The 13,312-nt window shown below is 42.1% G+C and overlaps 1 protein-coding gene across 2 annotated transcripts in view; it reads right to left on the minus strand.

Moving 5' to 3' along the window:
* Positions 1 to 13,312, minus strand: part of PITPNC1 (phosphatidylinositol transfer protein cytoplasmic 1) — an 86,981-nt gene that overhangs the window by 34,521 nt on the left and 39,148 nt on the right. For both annotated transcript variants that reach the window (XM_040437432.1, XM_040437434.1), the window contains exon 2: positions 3,571 to 3,719. In XM_040437432.1, the coding sequence (XP_040293366.1) occupies positions 3,571 to 3,719 (149 nt within the window). The remainder of the gene's footprint in view (positions 1 to 3,570; positions 3,720 to 13,312) is intronic.

Here is a 13,312-nt window from a genome sequence, read left to right on the forward strand (position 1 = left end):
AGTATTATAGTAGTGATATTCTTGTACATAGGAGCAGTATTATAGTAGTTATATTCTTGTACATAGGAGGCAGTATTATAGTAGTTATATTCTTGTACATAGGAGCAGTATTATAGCAGTTATATTCTTGTACATAGGAGGCAGTATTATAGTAGTTATATTCTTGTACATAGGAGCAGTATTATAGTAGTTATATTCTTGTACATAGGAGCAGTATTATAGTAGTTATATTCTTCTACATAGGAGCAGTATTATAGTAGTTATATTCTTGTACATAGGAGACAGTATTATAGTAGTTATAATCTTGTACATAGGAGCAGTATTATAGTAGTTATATTCTTGTACATAGGAGGCAGTATTATAGTAGTTATATACTTGTACATAGGAGCAGTATTGTAGTAGTTATATTCTTGTACATAGGAGGCAGTATTATAGTAGTTATATTCTTGTACATAGGAGGCAGTATTATAGTAGTTATATTCTTGTACATAGGAGCAGTATTATAGTAGTTATATTCCTGTACATAGGAGGCAGTATTATAGTAGTTATATTCTTGTACATAGGAGCAGTATTATAGTAGTTATATTCTTGTACATAGGAGCAGTATTATAGTAGTTATATTCTTGTACATAGGAGCAGTATTATAGTAGTTATATTCTTGTACATAGGAGGCAGTATTATAGTAGATATATTCTTGCACATAGGAGGCAGTATTATAGTAGTTATATTCTTGTACATAGGAGCAGTATTATAGTAGTTATATTCTTGTACATAGGAGCAGTATTATAGTAGTTATATTCTTGTACATAGGAGCAGTATTATAGTAGTTATATTCTTGTACATAGGAGCAGTATTATAGTAGTTATATTCTTGTACATAGGAGGCAGTATTATAGTAGTTATATTCTTGTACATAGGAGCAGTATTATAGTAGTTATATTCTTGTACATAGGAGCAGTATTATAGTAGATATATTCTTGCACATAGGAGGCAGTATTATAGTAGTTATATTCTTGTACATATGAGCAGTATTATAGTAGTTATATTCTTGTACATAGGAGGCAGTATTATAGTAGTGATATTCTTGTACATAGGAGCAGTATTATAGTAGTTATATTCTTGTACATAGGAGGCAGTATTATAGTAGTTATAATCTTGTACATAGGAGCAGTATTATAGTAGTTATATTCTTGTACATAGGAGGCAGTATTATAGTAGTTATATACTTGTACATAGGAGCAGTATTGTAGTAGTTATATTCTTGTACATAGGAGGCAGTATTATAGTAGTTATATTCTTGTACATAGGAGGCAGTATTATAGTAGTTATATTATTGTACATAGGAGCAGTATTATAGTAGTTATATTCTTGTACATAGGAGCAGTATTATAGTAGTTATATTCTTGTACATAGGAGCAGTATTATAGTAGTCATATTCTTGTACATAGGAGGCAGCATTATAGTAGTTATATAGGGGCGGTATTATAGTAGTTATACTTTTGTACATAGTTGGCTGTATTTTAGTCGTTATATTTTAGCGGTCTGATATTTTCTGACTATGCTAAGTGGATTTTAGGAGAAGGGGAGGTCGGGTTTTAGTCATCTGTATACACTTCTCAGTACAGCTGGGTTTATCAGCAATAAGCAGGAGGTTTGGGGAGAGCGGCAGATGGAGACGCAGCCGGTGCTCCCAAACATGAGATGTAAATACAGCAGAACGCAGGGCGGGAACGCTCTACTGCAATTGCTATGGAAATAATGTTCCGGACTTTGCCAGGAAAACCTTAAAGCTGCAAACCACAGAGCAATGGAAAGTTTCTACTGTCCTTTAGAGAAGTCCCGGGCCCCCCATCCCGATGTTGTCCTCTGCCGCTCGGCTTATATAAGACACTGTAATGGAGGTGGGAACCTTGAACTCAGCAATTCTGCACCGTGGAAGAAAACTTGAGGAGACGGCCGCGGCTCCTGAGGGGATTGTTGTGGAAGACGAGTGCAAGAAAGTATCCTTATTAATCCGTCACGTCCCCGGTCACATGTGACACCCCCAGGGTCACCCCCTTCTCCCAGCAACAACACAACTCTGCTGTGTCAGCACCACAGTGACCAAGACTCTGCAAGCCGCAGCTCATTCCTCACACGGGGGAGGAATGCTCTGCAGAGGTCACTGCACACAGGAGCGGAGCCAATGCCGTCCTGAAACTCAGCTCTGAACACGAGGGTCTGTTACAGTGTATCCAGACCTGTACAAATCTAATACTTCTCACAGCTGAGGGTCTGTTACAGTGTATCCAGCCTATAATGATACAGACCTGTACAAATCTAATACTTCTCACAGCTGAGGGTCTGTTACAGTGTATCCAGCCTATAATGATACAGACCTGTACAAATCTAATACTTCTCACAGCTGAGGGTCTGTTACAATGTATCCAGCCTATAATGATACAGACCTGTACAAATCTAATACTTCTCACAGATGAGGGTCTGTTACAAAGTATCCAGCCTATAATGATACAAACCTGCACAAATCTAATACTTCTCACAGCTGAGGGTCTGTTACAGTGTATCTAGCCTATAATGATACAGACCTGTACAAATCTAATACTTCTCACAGCTAAGGTCTGTTACAGTGTATCCAGCCTATAATGATACAGACCTGTACAAATCTAATACTTCTCACAGCTGAGGGTCTGTTACAATGTATCCAGCCTATAATGATACAGACCTGTACAAATCTAATACTTCTCACAGCTGAGGGTCTGTTACAGTGTATCCAGCCTATAATGATACAGACCTGTACAAATCTAATACTTCTCACAGATGAGGGTCTGTTACAAAGTATCCAGCCTATAATGATACAAACCTGCACAAATCTAATACTTCTCACAGCTGAGGGTCTGTTACAGTGTATCTAGCCTATAATGATACAGACCTGTACAAATCTAATACTTCTCACAGCTGAGGGTCTGTTACAGTGTATCCAGCCTATAATGATACAGACCTGTACAAATCTAATACTTCTCACAGATGAGGGTCTGTTACAAAGTATCCAGCCTATAATGATACAGACCTGTACAAATCTAATACTTCTCACAGCTGAGGGTCTGTTACAATGTATCCAGCCTATAATGATACAGACCTGTACAAATCTAATACTTCTCACAGCTGAGGGTCTGTTACAATGTATCCAGCCTATAATGATACAGACCTGTAAAAATCTAATACTTCTCACAGCTGAGGGTCTGTTACAGTGTATCCAGCCTATAATGATACAAACCTGCACAAATCTAATACTTCTCACAGATGAGGGTCTGTTACAGTGTATCCAGCCTATAATGATACAGACCTGTATATATCTAATACTTCTCACAGCTGAGGGTCTGTTACAATGTATCCAGCCTATAATGATACAGACCTGTATATATCTAATACTTCTCACAGCTGAGGGTCTGTTACAATGTATCAGACTGTGTGGACTATTAAACCTTCATCTGGGATACAGTCTTCACTGACAGCTAGCAGAGATCTTGAAGGCGGCCCTGCGTGCTATTGAATGAGGTATTCGCAGCCGTACCTGTTCAGGTAGACTCTCTTCTCGGTGAGCTGTCCCGGGCCGTGCACCGGGTCCTCGTAGGGCTCGTTCTGTACGACCTCCACGCCTTCTCCTCGGTCGCTCTGCTCGTGACTGTGCTTGCTGATCATATAGAGCTGTCCGATTCTGTACTGCAAGAAGGATGGAGAGCGGTTAGCGGCACGCGACACCAGCAAAGAAAGCACAGAAAATCTGCAATATGCAGGCAAAAGCCGGCGCTAAGTGTTCAGTCTGCCTGCAGCACCCCCACAGGCTAAGTGAAGTATTACACAAAGTCAACGGACGGGCCGGGTCCTCCGGAGCGAGGGCTCATCTTAGCAGCCACATATAGATGAGGGTCCCCGCTGGAATCAGCAATGCTGGGATTTGTAGTCCTACTAATGATACAACACACACTCACAGCATGTGCGGCTTTCAGTTGGAGCGTTACTGGTTGCCGAATCAGGACCCTCGGAGTCGCTGGCCCCCGGATAGTGCGTGCTGCATTACTAGATATTCTACTTCACGGATGGCCCACCTGAGGCTCTCCAGATGTTGCAAAACTACAACTCCCAGCATACCCAGAGTACCTACAGCTATCAGCCTACAGCAGGGCATGGTGGGAGTTGTAGTTTTACAACAGCTGGAGAGCCGCAGGTCTAGATCTTAGAGAACTAGGTGACAACGATACTGAATGAAGGCAAACTGGGAAGTAGCGTCTAAGCGGTAAGGGCAGCCATACTGGTTCCCACCCAGCTTTCCCCAGAACAGATAAAAAATAATAAATTAGAGTTGCCCTTTAAGATTTTTTTTCATAAATCTGATTCCAGAGGTCAAAGAGTTAACCCATCAGAGCGTTTAACGGCCAGCACTTAATTATAGCGTCTACCGCCATGCTATCCGCACCGGAATTGCGGCCATATCTCAGGGCTGACATGTGGCGGTCGCTTATTGATCCTTCTGCCTCCTGTGATCTGGAAATCTATGACTATACAGCTACCGGACTGACGGGACAAGAATGATGGGAATCCCCCGTCCTGAGTCAGCTGGAAATGGCGCCATGAATCAGGACAGCGGAAAACGGAGACGGAATAATAATAGGGCGTCCACTAAAAGGACGGTGACCCTGTGCTGTCGCTAGGCAACAAGTCAACCTTCATGGAATTATCTATCCCAGAATCTGCGTCTGCACCACGCCTAGTATTACACCGCAATGTGTGGATCTCATGTCTGATCACATGTCATTATATCAGTGATGTCATCAGCAGGGGGCGGGGCTGTGACTACCTCTCAGACAGGATATACAGGCAGGTTGTCAGCAGTAATAGATGAATAGATGTTCCTGTAGTATAAGGAGTGTGGATCCCATGTCTGATCACATGTCATTATATCAGTGATGTCATCAGCAGGGGCGGGGCTGTGACTACCTCTCAGACAGGATATACAGGCAGGTTGTCAGCAGTAATAGATGAATAGATGTTCCTGTAGTATAAGGTGTGTGATCTCATGTCTGATCACATGTCATTATATCAGTGATGTCATCAGCAGGGGGCGGGGCTGTGACTACCTCTCAGACAGGATATACAGGCAGGTTGTCAGCAGTAATAGATGGATAGATGTTCCTGTAGTATAAGGTGTGTGGATCCCATGTCTGATCACATGTCATTATATCAGTGATGTCATCAGCAGGGGGCGGGGCTGTGACTACCTCTCAGACAGGATATACAGGCAGGTTGTCAGCAGTAATAGATGTTCCTGTAGTATAAGGTGTGTGGATCTCATGTCTGATCACATGTCATTATATCAGTGATGTCATCAGCAGGGGGCGGGGCTGTGACTACCTCTCAGACAGGATATACAGGCAGGTTGTCAGCAGTAATAGATGAATAGATGTTCCTGTAGTATAAGGTGTGTGGATCTCATGTCTGATCACATCAGTGATGTCATCAGCAGGGGCGGGGCTGTGACTACCTCTCAGACAGGATATACAGGCAGGTTGTCAGCAGTAATAGATGAATAGATGTTCCTGTAGTATAAGGTGTGTGGATCTCATGTCTGATCACATGTCATTATATCAGTGATGTCATCAGCAGGGGGCGGGGCTGTGACTACCTCTCAGACAGGATATACAGGCAGGTTGTCAGCAGTAATAGATGAATAGATGTTCCTGTAGTATAAGGAGTGTGGATCTCATGTCTGATCACATGTCATTATATCAGTGATGTCATCAGCAGGGGGCGGGGCTGTGACTACCTCTCAGACAGGATATACAGACAGGTTGTCAGCAGTAATAGATGAATAGATGTTCCTGTAGTATAAGGAGTGTGGATCTCATGTCTGATCACATGTCATTATATCAGTGATGTCATCAGCAGGAGGCGGGGCTGTGACTACCTCTCAGACAGGATATACAGACAGGTTGTCAGCAGTAATAGATGAATAGATGTTCCTGTAGTATAAGGTGTGTGGATCTCATGTCTGATCACATGTCATTATATCAGTGATGTCATCAGCAGGGGGCGGGGCTGTGACAACCTCTCAGACAGGATATACAGGCAGGTTGTCAGCAGTAATAGATGTTCCTGTAGTATAAGGTGTGTGGATCTCATGTCTGATCACATGTCATTATATCAGTGATGTCATCAGCAGGGGGCGGGGCTGTGACAACCTCTCAGACAGGATATACAGGCAGGTTGTCAGCAGTAATAGATGAATAGATGTTCCTGTAGTATAAGGTGTGTGGATCCCATGTCTGATCACATGTCATTATATCAGTGATGTCATCAGCAGGGGGCGGGGCTGTGACTACCTCTCAGACAGGATATACAGGCAGGTTGTCAGCAGTAATAGATGGATAGATGTTCCTGTAGTATAAGGTGTGTGGATCTCATGTCTGATCACATGTCATTATATCAGTGATGTCATCAGCAGGGGGCGGGGCTGTGACTACCTCTCAGACAGGATATACAGGCAGGTTGTCAGCAGTAATAGATGAATAGATGTTCCTGTAGTATAAGGTGTGTGGATCTCATGTCTGATCACATGTCATTATATCAGTGATGTCATCAGCAGGGGGCGGGGCTGTGACTACCTCTCAGACAGGATATACAGGCAGGTTGTCAGCAGTAATAGATGAATAGATGTTCCTGTAGTATAAGGTGTGTGGATCTCATGTCTGATCACATGTCATTATATCAGTGATGTCATCAGCAGGGGGCGGGGCTGTGACAACCTCTCAGACAGGATATACAGGCAGGTTGTCAGCAGTAATAGATGAATAGATGTTCCTGTAGTATAAGGTGTGTGGATCCCATGTCTGATCACATGTCATTATATCAGTGATGTCATCAGCAGGGGGCGGGGCTGTGACTACCTCTCAGACAGGATATACAGGCAGGTTGTCAGCAGTAATAGATGAATAGATGTTCCTGTAGTATAAGGTGTGTGGGTCTCATGTCTGATCACATGTCATTATATCAGTGATGTCATCAGCAGGGGGCGGGGCTGTGACTACCTCTCAGACAGGATATACAGGCAGGTTGTCAGCAGTAATAGATGAATAGATGTTCCTGTAGTATAAGGTGTGTGGATCTCATGTCTGATCACATGTCATTATATCAGTGATGTCATCAGCAGGGGGCGGGGCTGTGACTACCTCTCAGACAGGATATACAGGCAGGTTGTCAGCAGTAATAGATGAATAGATGTTCCTGTAGTATAAGGTGTGTGGATCTCATGTCTGATCACATGTCATTATATCAGTGATGTCATCAGCAGGGGGCGGGGCTGTGACAACCTCTCAGACAGGATATACAGGCAGGTTGTCAGCAGTAATAGATGAATACTGCTTTATTTCAGAGCCCGGAGGGAATGTTTTTGACTTTATAAGGTCTCTGTGATGTCAATTGCACAACAGCAGGGATCACATGACGCCCCCGGATCATGTGACAGCGAGCCAAAACTCATGCAGATGTTTATCTCCAAGAATCTTCAAATGTCAGCCGGAGCCTAAACTTTTTGGAGGTCACGTGTCAAGGCGTGTAGAGCGCCACACAGCCAGACGCTTAACACATGAAATACTAAACAGAACTGGGGGAGAGGTCAGTCCTCAGAGACAGATGAGCTGCACCACACACACACACACAAGTGCAAAAGTAAGTGCACTCCATAACAAGAGCTATTAACCTACTATACTGCACTAGAGTCACATATCAAAATTATACTACACTATGAGTTCCATACATAGGAGCAGTATTATAGTAGTTATATTCTTGTACATAGGAGCAGTATTATAGTAGTTATATTCTTGTACATAGGGGCAGTATTATAGTAGTTATATTCTTGTACATAGGAGGCAGTATTATAGTAGTTATATTCTTGTACATAGGAGCAGTATTATAGTAGTTATATTCTTGTACATAGGAGCAGTATTATAGTAGTTATATTCTTGTACATAGGAGGCAGTATTATAGTAGTTATATTCTTGTACATAGGAGCAGTATTATAGTAGTTATATTCTTGTACATAGGAGCAGTATTATAGTAGCTATATTCTTGTACATAGGAGGCAGTATTATAGTAGCTATATTCTTGTACATAGGAGGCAGTATTATAGTAGCTATATTCTTGTACATAGGAGCAGTATTATAGTAGTTATATTCTTGTACATAGGAGGCAGTATTATAGTAGTTATATTCTTGTACATAGGAGCAGTATTATAGTAGTTATATTCTTGTACATAGGAGGCAGTATTATAGTAGTTATATTCTTGTACATTAGAGGCAGTATTATAGTAGTTATATTCTTGTACATTGGAGCAGTATTATAGTAGTTATATTCTTGTACATAGGAGGCAGTATTATAGTAGTTATATTCTTGTACATAGGAGGCAGTATTATAGTAGTTATATTCTTGTACATAGGAGCAGTATTATAGTAGTTATATTCTTGTACATAGGAGCAGTATTATAGTAGTTATATTCTTGTACATAGGAGGCATTATTATAGTAGTTATATTCTTGTACATAGGAGGTAGTATTATAGTAGTTATATTCTTGTACATAGGAGGCAGTATTATAGTAGTTATACTTTTGTACATAGGAGCAGTATTATAGTAGTTATATTCTTGTACATAGGAGGCAGTATTATAGTAGTTATATTCTTGTACATAGGAGCAGTATTATAGTAGTTATATTCTTGTACATAGGAGCAGTATTATAGTAGTTATATTCTTGTACATAGGAGCAGTATTATAGTAGTTATATTCTTGTACATAGGAGCAGTATTATAGTAGTTATATTCTTGTACATAGGAGGCAGTATTATAGTAGTTATATTCCTGTACATAGGAGGCAGTATTATAGTAGTTATATTCTTGTACATAGGAGGCAGTATTATAGTAGTTATATTCTTGTACATAGGAGCAGTATTATAGTAGTTATATTCTTGTACATAGGAGCAGTTTTATAGTAGTTATATTCTTGTACATAGGAGCAGTATTATAGTAGTTATATTCTTGTACATAGGAGCAGTATTATAGTAGTTATATTATTGTACATAGGAGCAGTATTATAGCAGTGATATTCTTGTACATAGGAGCAGTATTATAGTAGTTATATTCTTGTACATAGTAGGCAGTATTGTAGTAGTTATATTCTTGTACATAGGAGCAGTATTATAGTAGTTATATTCTTGTACATAGGAGGCAGTATTATAGTAGTTATATTCTTGCACATAGGAGCAGTATTATAGTAGTTATATTCTTGTACATAGGAGGCAGTATTATAGTAGTTATATTCTTGTACATAGGGGCAGTATTATAGTAGTTATATTCTTGTATATAGGAGCAGTATTATAGTAGTTATATTCTTGTACATAGGAGCAGTATTATAGCAGTGATATTCTTGTACATAGGAGCAGTATTATAGCAGTGATATTCTTGTACATAGGAGCAGTATTATAGTAGTATTATTCTTGTACATAGGAGCAGTATTATAGTAGTTATATTCTTGTACATAGTAGGCAGTATTGTAGTAGTTATATTCTTGTACATAGGAGCAGTATTATAGTAGTTATATTCTTGTACATAGGAGGCAGTATTATAGTAGTTATATTATTGTACATAGGAGCAGTATTATAGTAGTTATATTCTTGTACATAGGAGCAGTATTATAGTAGTTATATTCTTGCACATAGGAGCAGTATTATAGTAGTTATATTCTTGTACATAGGAGGCAGTATTATAGTAGTTATATTCTTGTACATAGGAGCAGTATTATAGTAGTTATATTCTTGTACATAGGAGCAGTATTATAGTAGTTATATTCTTGTATATAGGAGCAGTATTATAGTAGTTATATTCTTGTACATAGGAGGCAGTATTATAGTAGTTATATTCTTGTACATAGGAGCAGTATTATAGTAGATATATTCTTGTACATAGGAGCAGTATTATAGTAGTTATATTCTTGTACATAGGAGCAGTATTATAGTAGTTATATTCTTGTACATGGGGGGTGGTTATATTTTTCTGCAGGGGGGTGGGGGGCACTGAGCCCAGCTGATTTATGATACCTGATTTATGTTAGTAGAGAAAAGGACCAATATTAGGATCTTTGTTTTCCCGGCTATTGTGCGGTTTCGTGGCAACCACCGAGTCTACCGTCAGTGTTTTTACTCAGAGCTGCACTTTCTCTATGTCCATTACAATGTGAGATGTCTGGAGATTACTACTAGGCGTTTAGGAATGACAGGAATTTAGAAAATGTCCAATTTCTGCCCTAAAAATACAATGTTTTCCATAGTCCAAGTCCCAAAGGAAGATGGGGAGGCCCAGAGTTGCACAGGCCGAGCCTTCCCTGATGGAGGTAGAAACAAAAGCTTCTCCATCTGTTGTCATGGACTGGAAGCAGCAGGGAAATTCTCAAGGGATTAGCGTTGCGATATCCGAGGCGGCAATTGTTAGCACGTGGCGTCATTAACACATCGTGTGACTGCTGGAGGGATGAGCACGGTAAGGCTGGGGCCAGATGGAGACTTCTGAAAGGCGCTGGTACGTGGGGCTCATGGATGAATGAAAGTATTGTGGGACCTTGTGGTGACGGCTGCCCTATACAGAATGAAGGCAATGGACACAACTCGTGGCACCAAAGTCTAGGACTGAAGACGCCATGTTCTGAACATGACATAGATCACATAGGAAGTATTAAAAAAGTCCCTGTATAGTCCCAGCCATGGCTACCCCTGCGCTCTCTATCGCCTCCTGGTGGTTACATGACTAATTTCCTGTGAAGTTAGGTGTATTCCATATTCACAAGCCGGTCGTAGACTCTCTGGGTAACCAGCGAAAACCCCCACATCTCACATGACCATGGCCGACGCGGCTCTCTTTATTCGCAGATATCTGCTTCTTCTTGCCCTATGAATTATATATGAGTCTATGGAAATGTTTTAATTAAAGGGACCACTCTAATCAATGTAGTCACCGTCGAGAGCCCACCGCGTGTCGCTGTCCATCACGCTCCAGCTCTTTTAGTATGAGATAAGACAAAGTCACGCAGCCCTTCAGTGTTTTCCTAAACGCCTAAATCTAATTACTGGTTTACTCGCACTATGCTGGCACATGCAGTGCGGCGTTCTGGCATCGAGCAGAGGCGTAGAGCTGACAGCGCAGATGTACAGAGGGCAACGTGGACAGGACTCGCTCCTTCCTTCAGCCTTTTTGTCCTATCTTCATCTGTGTGAGGGAAGAGAAATCTCTGAAGGAGACAACCCCTCGCAGTAGTGGCATTTGTGCAGATCCCTAAGCTTGTTGTCCTTGGTGGGGGTTCGTGGGTGTGACACAGGGTCACTTCAGAGTAACATTGCCTGTGGGACCGAGGGATCTGCTGACCATCAGAGGGAAGTCTGATCACATGTTAACACAGGTTTTATCTCTTATGTATCAAACTAGGGTCACACAATGGGTTTTGGGAGAGAATAATCAAGAAAAGTCTATAAGCCTCATCTAGTAGATCGTGTGTTTTGCATAATACCTCCTTGTGTGTCTTATATGTTTATCCTGTCTTCTTGTCCCTCATAAAGCCCAATATTCTCTCCCCAACCCCTTCATATTCATCAAGACTCTCTTCCTCGCCCTTCATATTCATCAAGACTCTCTTCCTCGCCCTTCATATTGACCAATATTCTCTCCCCAACCCCTTCATATTCATCAAGACTCTCTTCCTCGCCCTTCATATTCATCAAGACCCTCTTCCCTACCCTTCATATTGACCAATATTCTCTCCCCAACCCCTTCATATTCATCAAGACTCTCTTCCTCGCCCTTCATATTCATCAAGACTCGCTTCCTAGGCCTTCATATTGACCAATATTCTCTCCCCAACCCTTCATATTGATCAAGACCCTCTTCCCTACCCTTCATATTGACTAAGACTCTCTCCCCAACCCTTCATATTGACTAAGACTCTCTCCCCAACCCTTCATATTGACTAAGACTCTCTATCTCATCCCTTATACTGATCAATACACCCTTCCACATTGACCTTGATTCTGTTCCTTCATCCTCATACTGAGCTTAACTCTCTTCCCCACCCTTCCTATTTACCTTGCCTATCTTCCTCACCTTTTCAATTGACCAAGACTCTCTTCCCCATCCTTCAGATTTACCAAGACTATCCTACCTACCTTTCAAACTGACCAAGACTTGCTTCACCACCATTTATATTGACTAATTCTCTCTTCCCCACCCTTCATATTGAACTACTCCCTTCATCACCTTTTAAACTGACCAAGACTCTCTCATATAAATCTTGACCAAGAGGCCTTTGGAGAGTGAGAGCACTGAGCAAGTTCCTTGGAGATGGACCAACCTAAGGTAGGCCACAACCACAAAAAGTCTCCATAATATCCGGCAGTTGCCTTTCTCAGATCCTTCCGACCTTCTGCTCCTGTGTCCTCTAATTCTGCCACATCTATATTTCTTTCTACTCTTTGAAGGATTTACCCACACTTTGCTGACATCTGACTATGACTGAACTCTTAAAGCTATCTTACTAGGGTACTTTACTGCTAATGATTATAATTACCCCTCAAAACCGGGAATTTACTGCCCCAAAATATTCCACAAAGCAGTAACTTTCTGGCTGCCTACATATGGCTCACAGATGGCAGGGATGCCTTTATATAACTGCATGAAACAAAGGGGTGGCGAGCTCTCCCACTTCAAAGGCAGCGGCGGCCTCCACTGTTCAGAGTCTCGGCAGCCGCGGTCTCATCTACCGAAAATAAACACAGGTGGCGGCTGCGATCAAACCGAAATATCCCTCCTATTATCTACTAATCACAGCAAGACGACAGGGGCGGCGTAAGAACAACTACTTGTGAGCAGGTGTCTCCATGTACAGCCAGCATACAGGGCAAGAAGAGCAGCGCCGCGCACTCTCTCTATACGCGGCGGCGCCACCGCGCACTCTCTCTCTATACGCGGCGGCGCCACCGCGCACTCTCTCTCTATACGCGGCGGCGCCACCGCGCACTCTCTCTCTATACGCGGCGGCGCCACCGCGCACTCTCTCTCTATACGCGGCGGCGCCACCGCGCACTCTCTCTCTATACGCGGCGGCGCCACCGCGCACTCTCTATACGCGGCGGCGCCACCGCGCACTCACTCTCTATACGCGGCGGCGCCACCGCGCACTCTCTCTCTATGCGCGGCGGCGCCGTGCATAGTCCTTACATTAGTCCCACC

Source organism: Bufo bufo, chromosome 6 (genome assembly GCF_905171765.1).
Source record: "Bufo bufo chromosome 6, aBufBuf1.1, whole genome shotgun sequence".
NCBI classification, from domain to species: Eukaryota; Metazoa; Chordata; class Amphibia; order Anura; family Bufonidae; genus Bufo; species Bufo bufo.